Below are 15638 nucleotides of genomic sequence, written 5' to 3' on the forward strand. Positions count from 1 at the left end.
TTAATAGTATGTCTGCCATGGAACTCAGAACTCCAAGTGCACATGTCTGGTACATTTCTCCCTCGGAGCCGACAGACATAAAGGTTGTCGATGAGCATCGTTGGAAGACAAAGAGCTAGATGAACGGACTATTGAGTGCATCCGGTCACGGTAGCTTGATGCATCTGCAGCAGGGACCACCTTGCCTTGCTAAGGGGACCAGACTCATGGAAGCCCTTGGCTTAAGGTTCTGTGTTTTGGGGATGTTACTGGCATGGCACCGTCTGCCTTACCCAGGGTAGTTTCCTGGGCTGTGTTTCTACTCTGACCAGCCCCTAGGGATGGAGAGACTGTTCCATTTTTAGAGATGCTCAGGGCACCTGGGTGGCTCAGTCAGTTAAGGGTCTGCCTCCAACTCTGGTCATGATCCCATGATCCTGGGAGCAAGCACAGTGTCCGGTCTCCCTGCTCAGCAAGGAGTCTGCCTCTTGCCTTCCCTCCTGCACTCATGTTCTCCCTGCCTATCTCAAATAAATAAATAAAATCTTTAAAAATATGTATTTTTAGAGACGCTTATTCCCTCTATCACGCTATCATGTTCTGTCCAGTCTTGCTAATCGGGAACCACGTGATCTCTTTAAGGTGTCTTGTACCCTAACTGTGTTGTTTTTTCCATTCGACCCACAGAGGACAACACCAGTCTCACTATTTGAGTTGTGTCTTATCTTATCTGATAAGATGCAAGTACAGCCACCCTGGGTATATTAGATGCTTAAAGGCATCACTGTTTCTTTTGCTGAGAGGCACATCTACTACTTAACTAGGCATGTTTTCTTAGGACACAATGATGAGACCACTTTTGCCTGTATGGAGTCTCCCATGCACAGTGGTAGCTCTGGTTAGGATGGCTTGTGTTCCTCATATGGACCGGATAGTTTTCAACACATGTTCTCCTGTATTACTCACAATCCTCTTTGGGATGCTAATCTGTGATAAATCAAGGATCTGGGCAAGGGCTACATAGAGCTGACTTTGGGAAGGGAGGTATGGAGACGCAGCAGTTAGGCTGCTCTGGCTTAGTCTGCACCCCAGCTAGTTTGAATCTCTGACTAGCTGTGTGACCTTGAAGAAACTGCTTAACCTCTCTGAGCCCAAGTTTCATTATCTATAATGGGGAGTTAAAAGCATGTCTACTTTGAAGAGTTTGATGATTAAGATGACTACCAAATCTCTGGGCCAACAGGAAGAGATCAAAGTAACAATCAGACTTCTCCTTTCCACCTCCCACCAACCCTCTTCTATAGGTAAGTAACCAGGGTGAAAACAGGGTTAAAACAGGCAGGGCAAGATGCACCTGTCATTTTTCCATACGTAGACAGAGCTGGGGTGGTCAGTCTTGAGCTTACTGTCAGGTTCAATTTGTGTCAAGCATAACAGTCGTTATCTGTGTTAACTTTAAAATGTTTAATATTTGATTGACAATTAATTAATTAGTATACACCTAGATTGTTAGACGTGGACAATTGGATTAAAATTTTTAAAAGAACTTGATTTTAGAAGTTGGGACATATGAAAAAAAAAAAAAAAAGAAGTTGGGACATATGAAAAAGAGAATACTTTCATTAGTGTGATTATACTAAAGTTTTGATTTACTTTGCTTAAATCAGAATTTTTAAAACAGGGAGTCGAAACAGTAAATTGTTATAGTTACCAGTAATCCTCTGCTTTGCTTGTACTCTTTGAGGATATTGTTGATATTTTCCACAAATCCTGTTTGGGCAACCCACCGAATGTTAAAATTCTCCTTCACAAAAAGGGCTTCCATTCTCAAATTCACCAGTAAATGGTCAAGACACTCTTGCTAAGAGATAAAGGAATATTAGAGATTTGACTTGACTTTTCTTTCATTCTGACAGTTATAACAGACCAAAATCCCCATGATTAAAGAAAAAAAAATTATACAGTCCCCAAAGATGGAAGTCAATCAATGGCGGCGCTCAGTGTTGACAGAGCGCCCCCTGTGGTCTTCCTATGCAAATTCTAAATCTTCCCACCTCTGTGCTGGGGACAGGGAGCATCCTGGCTCTTAGACAAACAGCTCAGAGTAGGACGATGCCAGAAATCCCAGTGTAAGGTTTCTTTCTTACAAATTGTAATTGTATTATTTTTTGAATGGTGCAATCCCTTGACTCAAAATCCAAAAGAAAAAGTCGAGAGGAAAGCATTTTCTGTGATCTCCATCACCACCCACTTGGCCCCGCTCCCGAGAGACAACCAGTGATATCTGTCCTTCCATAAACATTCTCAAAGGTAGTGTTTAGATGCAATTTATTCCTAAAAAAAATAATAATAATAAATAATAATAATAAAATAACTATGTCCTAAAGCAAGTTCAAAGGGCACACTGCTGACTAAAGCTGTGTAGGTTTCTGTTGTAATGGAATCAGAAATCCCAGGTTCCTGTCTGTATTACACAAAGAGGCCAAAGAGAAGGACACCCAGTGTCTGTAAAGCATTTACGTATCAAACAGTTTTCAAATGCGTTTCCTGAGCGGGACCCCTGAGCGTTTTTCAGAAAAGAAAACAGAAGCTCTCAGTAGACAAGGGGAAACTGCTTTAGGGTAAAATGTTTAGCTGTGCAGGAGGAGCAAAGATAAAGCTGGAACCGAGGTATTTGGACTCCAAATCCCTCAAGAACCAATACATTTAGGAAAAGAATCTCGTATCTACTCACTGTTAAGTCCTTGGTTAGGAAAGCATTTTCTTTGGGTATTTTCTGGATTTTCCCAGGGCCAGTATTTTTACTGATGCACTGTTAGAGAAAATCAGAAATACTATTTGGTTTGCCTGTAAGATTTTAATACAAGATTTCTCAAATGAATGTCAACCTAAGGGAATACTTTTTTTTTCCCCCTAAACAGAGGGGGAGTGCCCTGAAGGCATGTACTGATTCATCTCTTTTGCAAATATCCAACGTTCACCACTGCAAGCCAGAGACTGCAGACAGCGAGGAGAAAGGGCCCTCCAAGGGCTTTCAGTCAGGGGAGGCAGCCCAGTACACAGATGATTAATTATGCAAACTGCGTCTTGCAGAGGGGATGCTGGGAAAAGAGGCGCCTGACCCATGCAAGAGGTGGGAAGGAGGCAGGGAGGTTTTCTGAGGATTAAATCTGAGCAGAATGTTAAAGATGAGTAGGAGGTGGTCAGGGGAAAGCCACATTCACTGTGCTAGCTGGGCTACAAGGTGGCCAGTGGCCTGGATTGGAGAGACAGCCCCCACAGACCTAGAGTCCCTGCAAGCTGCCAGTAGGTTTGGGGAAATCTGACCCTATAAGTACTTTGAGGCAAGTATCCAGGACATATTTTAGTAGCCCCCTGTGGGATTCACATGTGTGTCTTGGTCCCACAGTGGCCCCTCCTGCTCCCTTCAGTGCACAGACTGGAGAAAGGCCATCTTGACTGTAAATTTCCCAACATATACACTGCAGATGCCTACAGTGACTTTGGTTTTAAGGATATTCCATTTGGGGAGTCCCCAGTCTTAGCATAGCCGACTCCACAGCTATACTTTAGGGGGTAAAACAGTTTAAAAAATGCAAGCAAGTGTGAGGGGCACCTGGGTGGCTCAGTGGGCTGGGCCACTGCCTTCAGCTCAGGTCATGATCTCAAGGTCCTGGGATCAAGTCCCGCATCCGACACTCTGCTCAGCGGAGAGCCTGCCTCCCCCTCTGCCTACCTCTCTGCCTACTTGTGATCTCTCTCTCTCTCTCTCTCTCTGTCAAATAAATAAATAAAATCTTAAAAAAAAAAAAAAAAAAGAAAAGAAAAAAGAAATGCAAGCAAGTGTGGAATGGGACGGCTGTACCTTGACCAAGTCTTCCAGGGTGTGGACAGACTCGTCCACAGCAACCAGATAATGGAGCTTTGGCACGTGGTCTATGATGTTCTGTATCACTCTGCAGCCCACCAGGAAAAACCATCACCAGGGAAGAAAGCAAGAAAGATGGAGTCAAGTAGAGTGAACCAACCACCACCCCCAGGGCCAGGCAGTATCTCACTCCACTTCCAACTCAGGCATGGGTGGTACAGACAAGGAAGCCGGGAAGGTCAAGGAACGTGCCTCAGGCTGAGCCACAGGGAAAGTAGAGATGCCAGATTCCAAGCCTGATCCATCAGCTCTAGCTTCACCCAGTGCCATGGAAAGATCCCCTGACCCCCAGCAGGACTTCGGTCCGTGAAGTCTGCTCACCGGGGCAGCTCCTGGAAGTCTCTCAACAGAGCTTTGGGGAGGGGCGTCCACAGAGTCAGACACAGGTCTGGAGAAGCCGTGGCTGTTTTAGGGGAGCTGCGGGGCCGGAAGAGGCAGTGGGGTGGGATGGAGGGGGTACGATTTCCTACCCCGGGTGATTCGTGACTTTCAACATTCAGGACAGATGACTTCTGGGTGAAGACTGCACTATGGGCTTTCCTGGCATTTTCAGATGGTGGACACTAGGCCACCAGATGCCAAAACAGAGATAATGACCAGACCTTGTGCATAGGGTGGTCATGAAGAATGGATACAGTGATGTAAGGGTCTTAGCGCTTGGCAAGTGCTTACTAAGTGTTCACTGAAACACAAATACATTAGTCAATTACTTCCAGGGAAGTCCCAGCTCTAGAAGAACACTCACCCTGCTAGATCAAGAACATGAATGGCTGGAATGACATTTGTTCCATCTCCAAACACCGGTATGGCAGGGACCTCACCCAACCAAGCTATCTGAAAGAAAAGCAAAAGTGTATTGCCCCCTGGTTGTATGTAACTATTAGAGCTCAAGCACAGCCATTCAAAAGACCCTTGGACATCTAAAAGACCCAGTGGTCTGATGATGTTATCGCCTAAAGGGATGTTTTGAAAATCAGTTCTGATGAGATTTAGTTGCTGATCAAATCCTATTAAGAGAAACCATGGAACGTATAACCTAGGCTGAAATACTTTTCAGGAAATCTACAGTCTGGTGGGCTATCTTCCGTCATCATCTGTGTGGTGTCTACACAGAAAAGAAATGCTTTCACATGCCTTCCATCCTCTCACATACACACAGAAATGAGAATGAAAGTCTAAAATTGCTCCCATGGGCCAGGGGTCATTATTATCAGTTCAAAGATGAAATGCTTAGTAGATAAACCATTGGAGACTCAGTGACTACTATGCCCGGATCTAAACCCTGATCTTCAAAGTCCAAACCCTTGTCCTTTCCCCACATTTTAGGTATTTCAGTGAAGAAATAGATAGTCTGAGGCAGCCTGGGTGGCTCAGTTAAGTGGCTGCCTTCTGCTCGGGTCTTGATCTTGGGGTCCTGGGATCAAATCCCCCATCAGGCTCCTTGGTCAGCAGGAAGCGTGTTTCTCTGCCTGCTGTTCCCCCTGCTTGTGCTCTCTCTCTCTTTCTCACTCTGACAAATGAATAAATAACATCTTTTTTTTTTAAAAAAGAAAGAAATAGACAGTCTGGATACTGTTGAGCTGTCAGGTACTAGATTATCTTATATCGCTTTTAAAGGTGAAATAGAGGTGGCAGCCGCAGCAGACTACTGGATCTTGTAAGATATTTCAGACTTTCGGAAACCGTTGAAGGGTTCTAGGCAGTGAAGTGGCATCATTACATTTGCTTCTGTTGCCTTGCAAAGGAACGACGGGAAGTAAAAGTCTAAATGCGGAGGTGGAGACCAGGACAGTTGGGCCAACAAGAGATGTCTAGCCTGTGGATGGGGTGGGGGGAGTGCGGTGGGAGAGGAGGAGATACTGAGGAGGTTGGCCCTATAGTACTGGGGGATTTTGTGATGGATGAGAACCAGGGAAGAGTTGGATTCTGGTTTGGTGCAGCTGGGTGGAAGGTCCCATTTTCTGAGATGGGGTCCTGGAGGAACAGAGGGTTGGGGAGAACTGCAGGTAGAATTTGGGTTTGTGAAACTTTCCAAGTGAGGTGCTTGAACAGGCAGCCAGATTCACAGAGCTAGGACTCAGGAGCAAGCCCTGATGGAGAAACTGATGTTTGAGAGTCGTTGGGCACCAGTCACGGGAATGGACAGAGCAACCCAGGAGAAGAGTACAGATAGGGAAGATAAGAAGGGGGCCACCTGGTTGGAGAAGTCAGTTAAGCATCCGACTCTTGGTTTCATCTCATCATCTCAGGGCTGTGAGATCGAGCCCTGTGTTGGGCTCCACATATAGTGCGGAGTCTACTTGAGATTCTCTCTCTCCTTCTCCCTCTACCCCTTCCACTTGTGCACTTTCTCTCTCTCTCAAATAAATAAATAAATAAATAAATAAATCTTTAAAAAAAAAAAAAGGCAAGAAGGTCTGGGGCAGGAACCTAAGAAAGCCAACAATCAGTGGCCATGTAGCTGAGGAGCAGCTGAGAACAGACAAGGACAAACGGACCTACCCTTCTCCTCTACTTTGGCTACAGTCTTCTATGTGCTGTTCCTTAATCCCAACCTGCAAATTTCTCCCTCAGGTCTTTGCACTTCCAGTTCCTACCACCCTTCCTCCAGAAGGCAAAGTAGCCAACTCCCTGATCACTTTCTGCTCAAGTGTCATATCACGAGAAAGGCCTTCCCTGATCATCACATTCAAGATACCACCTCCCAACCCTACCACTGGTTCTCTTTCTATCTTTCTCTGTTTTGTTGCTTTCCATTCTGTTTGTCAACATCTGAAATACTTTGTGTCCTGGCCAGTTGGGTTCGTATCTCTCACTCTCCTCCATCCCACTGGGATGCAAGTTCCACCAATGCAAGGACTTTATTATTATGGTATCAGAGTCCCAGAATTGACAACAGTTTCTGGAATATGGTAGGCATCAGTGTCTGTCCCATGGACGAAGGGAGAGCCATCTTTTTCCTCATTGCTCTGAGTGTGGTCATCATAGAGGAAAGGAAAATAGAAAAAGAAAAAATAAAAACTTCAAACTGAATAACCTTACTGTAAAATGCTTTTCTAAAAACCCTCATAGTGGGACGCCTGGGTGGCTCAGTTGGTTAAGCAGCTGCCTTCGGCTCAGGTCATGATCCCAGCATCCTGGGATCAAGTCCCACATCGGGTTCCTTGCTCCGCAGGTAGCCTGCCTCTCCCTCTGACTCTGCCTGCCACTCTGCCTGTGCTCTCTCTCTCTGACAAATAAATAAATAAAATATTAAAAAAAATAATAAAAAAAATAAAAACCCTCATAGTCACTGAAAAGTCATACCTTAAAAAAATAATGTAAGATGCCTCCTTCCACTCCATATTGAAGTCCAGCAGCAACCACGTAAGTTGTGAATTTTTTTGTCTAGTAGATAGAGGAGAGGAAAAAAGCTAAATTTAGTATTACTAATCGTACTGAACCAGATGATTTTAGTGGTTAAAATGAATGAAAGACACTGAATGCTTCTGACCACTACTGAAATTTATCTGGGACTTTTAATTAAATGAAAGCCAAAGATAATTATCTGTGAAGATATAAAAATGGGTCCTTTCGGAATGATCTTTACTTACCCAGGAGGGGAGGTGGACATACACAGGGAGTTTTTTAGTAACAGGCCACAATATAAGGTGTGATATTACGATTCATAATAAGAAATATATATTTGGTCTTCATCTCTATATCTGGCATGAGTTCCCAGAACTATGGGAATGGCCAAGCAGAGTAATAAAGGTGTCTTTTGTTATGTTAATCAGGTGACTTTGCGATCCAACCCAAGATGTGAATGATTGCCCACTCCAGCTTCCCCACCATCTCCAGGGAGGGGTGTGGTGGGGTGGAGAGGACAGCCAATGATTTACTCAAACATTATGAAACCTCCATAAAAATGCAAAAGGAGAAGGTCTGGAGAGCTTCTAGGTTGGTGAACGTGTGGAGAATTTGCGGAGAACAGAAAAGCTCCATGCCTTTTCCCAAACCTGGCCCTGAGCATCTCTTCTATCTGGCTATTCCTGAGTTATATTCTTTTATAATAAACGGGTAATCTAGTAAGTAAAATGTTTCTCTGAATTCTGTAAGCCACTCTTAACAAACTAATCAAATCCAAGGCTTGGAGAGGTAGGAGGGGTTAGGGGACCCTCCAACCTGTAAAGGTTGGTCAGAAACACAGGTGACAGCTTGAGTTTGCCACTGATAAGGGATAGAAGCAGAAAAATGTCCACCTTTAGCCCAGGAGGCTGACCTAGCCTGCATAGTTTTGGTAAGGGTCAAATATGTACTGGTTGCTACATTCTTTTTTTCTTTCTTTCTTTCTTTTTTTTTTTTTTTAAGTATGCTCCATGCCCAACAGAGGTCTTGAACTTACAATCCTGAGATCAAGCCTGAGCTAAGAGCTTAACCAGCTGAGCTGCTCAGATGCCCCCTAGTTGTGTTATTTTCTTCAAGGGTCTCATGACTGCCCATGTATTTCACAAATGGTTAATATGAAACTGAATGATAAGCACCAGAGAAATCTTGCAAAGGTAGTTTTACAAGTAGAAATTCAAGAAAACGTTTATGACCTCATACACCCTGCATGCCTCCCACACCCTGAACACTATGTGGACAACTACTAGCTTCCTACAGCAAAAGTACAGTTCTTTCTGTCCACAGGTTTTATCCCTGTGCTATTTAAATAAATTTACTAAGTTGTACCATACAAGGTCTCAAGAATTCTATTTTGATGGTTGTGCTCAACAACCACTCAACACAACAGGTGAGGCAAGTGGGGGACAATCTCATAGGGCTGAGCCCTAAATCTGTGGGATCTGATGCTACCTCTAGGAAGATAAGTGTCAGAATTGAGTTGAAATATAAAACACCTGGCAGGTGCCCAAGAATTACTTGGTGGTGTGGGAAACCCCTCCCAGAGGGCACGAGCACACATGTTAGAATTGGGAACCTTTATCAGGAAAATGAGTCTCTCTTCTGCTCCAGGTAATCCATGGTGGGTTATAAAAACCTAAAAGCTCCTAATTCGAATAGTTAGAAGTGCCAAGTAAAATGTCACTAGTATCCTTCTAGGATGGTAGAATTCTCAAGGACATAAAAGAAAACAGAAGTGAAAACAAGAGTGGTGAAGAGTGGACAGTGTGGGCGCCCTGGGAGGTCAAGGGTTCTCATAATCTAGGTGTGTGCGTTTACAAATCCATGCAGGCAGAGGAGACAAAGCACTAGATTTGGTGAGGTTAGGAGTTGGGCCACAATATGAAAGGTTCATCCACAACAAAAGAGTGAACTAGAAAAGAAGGTGACAAGGAATTGCTGTCAAACCTAAGCCAAGGTTCCCTGGAGAATTTTAACCTTGGCCCTGTACTTCTCAATGGTTTGTCTTTCACAATCAAATTACCTGCTTAATCCAAGGATTCCAGAACCAAAAATTAACATAAAAAGCATTTTAGGCAGTGAGACTCTTGGGCACTTCAAAAAGGCAAATACAAAGTTCCCTCTACCTGGCTCCCCCCACTCCCACCCCACCCCCCAGGAATCTCCTCTGTCCTTTAAAGCCCCAGTAAAAGGACAACAGCTGGGGCAAGGGTGGTGACCTTCTTGTAGCACGTGGGTGCTGGTTTGAGGGCACAGCTTTGACTAGCAAGCCAATTACAAACCGTAAGGCATAGTCTCACTGTGATTCCCATTTTGCACTGACCATAATGACTCCTGGAGGCGTCCGACCCCTGAATATACCTGAGACTTTTATAGCGACACTTTTTGGAAGATATACTTTACACTTTGATATAAAGCGCACTTGGCTCACTTTTCCCTGAGAATTCATTTACCTGAGGTTTTTAGGGGTGATGGATAAAGAAATGGATGTTGACAATTTAAAGGGATGCTATTTCTAAAAATCCATGCCAAATAACAGGTTTACTTTTACAATTGGAGTTCCCGAAATCACAAGAAAATATGCTACTAATACTTGCTAATAGAAACTTTGTACTAAAAGACCTTACTAAAGATGAGCTCACAAGCCAAAATTATAAAACTGATGAGGGAACCATTCAAGATGAGTGAAATCAGACTTGCAAATCCTTTAGAAAGTAAATTAGTAGAGATTATGAAATAAATATGGTTATAATGATGAAAAATTAAGAAATTGGAAAAAAAGGAAAAGAACAGGATGATCAGGACAGTGATGATGATGACAAAGAAAAGGCAGGTGATGGTGGATGCGGTGGGGAGAGCCTGGGTAGCTCAGTTGGTTAAGTGTTTGCCTTTGGCTCAGGCCCTGATCCCAGGGTCCTGGGATCGAGTCCCGCATCAGGCTCATTGCTCAGCAGGGAATCTGCTTCTCCCTCTGCCTGCTGCTCTTCCTTCTTGCGCTCTCTCTCTGACAAATAGATAAACTCTAAAAAAAAAAAAAAGAACAGGCAGGTGGTAGAGCAAGGAACAGAGAACAGGAGAGAAGGGAGCTGACTAAGGTGGAGAGTGGAAGAAAGCGGATCACGTCTTAGCCTCCCTCCCTCCTGCATTCATGTGAGCCTGAATCAGGCTGAGCCGGCAGAAGAGAAGTTGAAGATTTCATGATAGACTCATGACTTTATTTTTATGAATTTTAAAGATTTTATTTATTTATTTATTTCAACACACAGAGAGAGATAGCAAGAGAGGGAATATAAGCAAGGGGAGTGGGAGAGGAAGAAGCAGACTTCCTGCTGAGCAAGGAGCCCAACACAGGGCTCGATCCCAAGATCCTGGGATCATGACCGGAGCTGAAGTCAGACACTCAACAGACTAAGCCACCCAGGTGCCCCTAGACTCATGACTTTAGTATTAAACCTATCTGAGCCTTTGTGAGAGCTAGGAAAGATTTCCTTAATACCCAAGAATGGTCCGGAAATCTGCAGAAATGGCTAAGATATTAGCCTGCTCCCAATGTTAAGAAAACAAAATGATTTTATAGTTTCATTCTGACAATGTGTAACACTGTGAAGGGATTATAGGAATGTGCCTTGAAATGAACAAAGCAAAGATCTAAAGTAATTTCAAGGAGATATGGATACGTTTACTCCATAGTGGGAGATTTTTTTAGTATACCCCTTCTTAGTAATTGACAAATTCAGGAGGCCCCCAAACTAGTAAGAGATGCAAAATAACATTAAGAAACTTGACCTAGGGGCACCTGGGTGGTTGAGTGGGCTAAAGCCTCTGCCTTCGGCTCAGGTCATGATCTCAGGGTCCTGGGATTGAGCCCCACATCAGGCTCTCTGCTCGGCCTCCCCCACACCTGCCTCTCTGCCTACTTGTGATCTCTGTCTGTCAAATAAATAAATAAAATCTTAAAAAAAAAAAAAAAAAAGAAAGAAAGAAACTTGACCTAAGAGACATAATGGAAATTGCACACAGGTTTGAAAAACACAGGTTTTTCAAGTCCGTATGAAATTTAAAATAAAAACAACCCTGGCTGTGTACTATGGAGCAAAGCATCTCATCAAAAACTACATAATCGCCACCACCCAGACCACATCCTCTGACTAAAAAGCAATTCAGTGATAAATGGACAAAAAAGGTGACACTGGAGGAGGAGTTAAGATGGCAGAGCAGCAGGGGGTCCCTATGCTTGCCTCACCCCCCAACACAGCTAGATAAATATCAAGTCTTTCAGAACACCCAAGAAATCAATCCAAATGCTGAGAGAACAAACTGCAGAACTAGAGAGAAAAGAAGCCACATTATGGAAGGTAGGAGGTGCAGAGACATGATTCCAGGAAAAAAAGAATCATGAATACTGCAGAAGGGAGGGAGCCCTGATCTTGGAGAGAGGAGAGAGAGAGAGAAACAGAGAGAAAGCATCATGTGGGGGGACTGCCCAAGAGAAACACTTCCGCAAACCACGGATTGGGACAAGTACAGTGGCTGATTACTGCAAGTTTTTACAAGCACTGGAACCAAAGTCTGAAGTTTTAGAAGTCTGCGCCAGACTTCTAAAGTCCAGAAGTGGACTTTTAGAAGTCCACTTGCTGGGTGGAACCTGGTGGTCATAGCAGCACTCCTGCGTGGAAGGAGAGAGTGGGCAGCGTCTGAGGATCCCCCGGATTGCACTGGGAGAGGCAGTGCTCCCCTTCTTGGAGTGCATTTCAGAATGAAGTGGTGGCGCTGCCTCTCCAGGGACAAAAATGCTGGCAGGCACCAACATGCTGCCTTGTTCATTTGCATAGGAACAGAGACACCTGCTGAGGGCAGTATATCGTGGTGCTGGCTTTTTGTTGTGCTATAAACCTCAAACTGCTGCATGGTTGTGTGACTACTGTTCTGGGACAAACCAGCACTGGCCACAGCATGGGAAAACCCTTCCCCCAGAGATCAGCGCAGGTTCCTGTGTACCAAGGGCCTAAGATGTGGAGTTCTGAAACCCAGCTGTGTACCCCAGATAAAACATAGAGGAGTACTGTGCTGCCTGGCAGGCAGACAGCTTGGACACAGACAGGGTGAGGCCAGAGATCTTATGGAAGCCAGGGAAACAAGAGGGGAGAGGATTCTTTTGTGGGGCTTCCTGAATAGTGGTGGGTGCAAACTCCCCTCTCCGGGGAGGAGAGGGAGGGGTGATACCATTATTCCCCCCCCACCCCCCACCCCCCACCCCCCACCCCCCACCCCCGCCCCACCAGCAAGGACAGACATCATTGAGCAGCACAGTGCCCCCGCCCCCTTGTGGTGGCTGGAGCTGATTAAGTCAAACCCCACCCCCCTGCACCAAGCAGGTGCATCTTACTAGGGCAAGTCAGCCTGAGAACCAGCGCCGCAGGACCCTTCCTAAGAGGACCAGCACACACCCCTCGCTCACACCAAGTCCACTGATCACAGATTGCTGCAAAGATCCATCTCTATGGAAAACAGGATCTAGTCTCCTAACAAGCAAACCAAAAGACACCTAGTTAAAACGTCCACACTGTGGATGAAGTCCAAACATCCCCCACTGCAGGAGAAACTCTGCAGAAGACTGACCTCAGGGAAGGAGCAGTGAAAAACACAACAACACAGTGCACACCCTGAGACACTTGCTGAAGCCCCAGGTCCTGGACAGTATAGGACTCTTCTTAATATAGACATTATTCTCAGGAGCAGGAGCCATAACAGGCTTTCCTAACACACACACACATACAACAAGAGAAGTGCACACACCAGTAACCTACACAAAATGACAAGACAGAGGAATTCAAGCCACAAAACAGGACATGAAGAGGTCATGGCCAGAGATCTAATCAAAACAGATGTAAGTAATATGCCCAAGCCAGAATTTAAAATAACAATTACAAGGATAGCAGCTGGGCTTGAGAAAAGCATAGAAGACACTGAAGAGATAAAAGAACTAAAAAACTAGTCAGGTCAAAATAAGAAATGCTGTAAGCAAGATGCAAAACTGACTGGATGCAACGACAACAAGGAGGAAAGAAGCAGAGGGACAAATACGTGACACAGATGGTAAAATTTAAGGATAATAATGAAGCTCAAAAGAAGAGGGGGAAAAAAGTATTGGATCATGAATGTAGGCTTAGGAAACTCAGCAACATAAAGTGTAGTAACATTCATATTATGGGAGTCCCAGAAGATGGAGAGAGAGAAAAAGGGGCAGAAAGTTTGAGCAAATTAGAGCTGAAGACTTCCCTAATCTGAGGAAGGACACAGACATCCAAATCCAGGATGCAAAGAAAACTCCCATCAAATTCAACAAAAGCTGTCCAACACCAAGACATATCATAGTAAAGTCTGCAAAATAGAGAGTTAAGGAAAGAATCCTGGGATACCTGGTGGCTCAGTCAGTTAACTGTCTCCCTTTGGCTCAGGTCATGATCGCAGGGTCCTGGGAGTCTGCTTCTCCCGCTCCCTCTCCCTCTGGGTGATCATTTACTATCTCTCTCTCTTTCTCTTATAAATCAATCAATCTTCAGAAAAGGAAAGAATCCTGAAAGCAGCAAGGGAAAAGAAAGCCCTAACCTGCTAGGGAAGACAAGTCAGATTAGTAGCAGATCTCTCCACAGAAACCTGACAGGCCAGAAGAGAGCAGCAAAATATGTTCAACCTGCTGGAAGAGAAAAACATGCGGCCAAGAATACTTTTTCCAGCAAGGCTGTTATTCAGAATAGAAGGAAAGATAAAGAGCTTCCCAGACAAACAAAAACTAAAGGATTTCACGACCACTAAACCAGGCCTGCGTCAGGCTGTCTGCTCGGCTGGGAACCTGCTTCCCCCCTCTCTCTCTGCCTGCCTCTCTGCCGACTTGTGATCTCTCTCTCTCTCTGTCAAATAGATAAATAAAATCTTTTAAAAAATAATTACTTTAACTATAAATGGACTAAATGCTCTAATCAAAAGACACGGGGTATCAGAATGAATAAAAACAAACAAACAAACAAACAAACAAGACCCATCTATACACTGCTCATAGGAGACTCATTTTGGAGCTAAAGACACATCCAGATTGAAAGTGAGGGGGTGGAGAATCATCTATCGTGTTAATGAGCATCAAAAGAAAGCCTGAGTAGCCATGCTTACATCAGACAAACTAGATTTTAAACCAAAGACTGTAATGAGAGATGAATAAGGACACTATATCATAATTAAGGGGTCTAGCCAACAGGAAGATCTAACAATTATAAATATTTATGCACCCAACTTGGGAGCAGCTAGATACATAAATCAATTAATAACAAATTATTAAAGAAATGCATTGATAATAATACCAAAATAGTAAGGCTCTTTAATACCCAACTTATAGCAGTGGACAGATCTTATAAGCAGAAAATCAACAAGAAAACAATGGCTTTGAATGATACACTGGACCCGATGGACTTAACAGATATACTCAGATTATTTCATCCTAAAGTAGCAGAACACACATTCTTTTTGAGTGCACATGGAACATTCTCCAGAATAGATCACATACTGGGTCACAAATCAGCCCTCAAGAAACAAAGATTGAGATCACACCATGCATATTTTCAGACCAGAGCATTATGAAATCTGAAGTCAACTGTTAAAAAAAAAAAAAAAGTTGGAAAGACCACAAATACATGGAAGTTAAAGAACATCATTCTAAAGAATGAATGGGTTAACCAGGAAATCAAAAAAGAAATTAAAAAATACATGGTGGTAAATGAAAATGAAAACACAACAGTCCAAAATCTTTGGGATGCAGGAAAGGCAGTAAGTAAGTAAGTAAGAGGGAAGTATAGAGCAATACAGGCCAGCAAAAACTGTCTCAAATATACAACCTAACCTTACACCTAAATGAGCTAGAAAAGGAACTGCAAATAAAGCCTAAAGCCAGCATAAGAGGGGAAATTATAAAAACTAGAATGACAATAAATGATATAGATACAAAACCAGTAGAACAGATAAGTGAAACTGAGAGCTTGATTTTTGAAAGACTTAGTAAAATTGATAACCCCCTAGCCAGATTTATCAAAAGAAAAAAAGGACCTAAGCAAAAAAAAAAAAAAAAAAAAAAAAAATGATGAATGAAAGAGGAGAGATCACAACCAACATCACAGAAATACAAACAATTATAAGAGAATATTATGAAAAATTACATGTCAACAAACTGGGCAATCTGGAAGCAATGGATAAATTCCTAGGAACATACAAACTACCAAAACTGAAACAGGAAGAAATAGAAAATTTGAACAGACCCATAACAAGCAAAGAAATTGAATCAGTCATCAAAAATCTCCCA

The 15638-nt window shown here is 43.5% G+C and overlaps 1 protein-coding gene across 3 annotated transcripts in view; it reads right to left on the reverse strand.

Moving 5' to 3' along the window:
- AK7 (adenylate kinase 7) overlaps positions 1-15638 on the reverse strand; it is a 76342-nt gene that overhangs the window by 24125 nt on the left and 36579 nt on the right. For all 3 annotated transcript variants that reach the window (XM_082733229.1, XM_082733228.1, XM_082733230.1), the window contains 5 exons: positions 7214-7294; positions 4653-4741; positions 3845-3935; positions 2714-2791; positions 1691-1840 (listed from right to left, as the gene is read on the reverse strand). In XM_082733229.1, the coding sequence (XP_082589355.1) occupies positions 1691-1840; positions 2714-2791; positions 3845-3935; positions 4653-4741; positions 7214-7294 (489 nt within the window). The remainder of the gene's footprint in view (positions 1-1690; positions 1841-2713; positions 2792-3844; positions 3936-4652; positions 4742-7213; positions 7295-15638) is intronic.

This window comes from Mustela nivalis (assembly GCF_964662115.1).
Source record: "Mustela nivalis genome assembly, chromosome: 6".
Classification (NCBI taxonomy): domain Eukaryota; kingdom Metazoa; phylum Chordata; class Mammalia; order Carnivora; family Mustelidae; genus Mustela; species Mustela nivalis.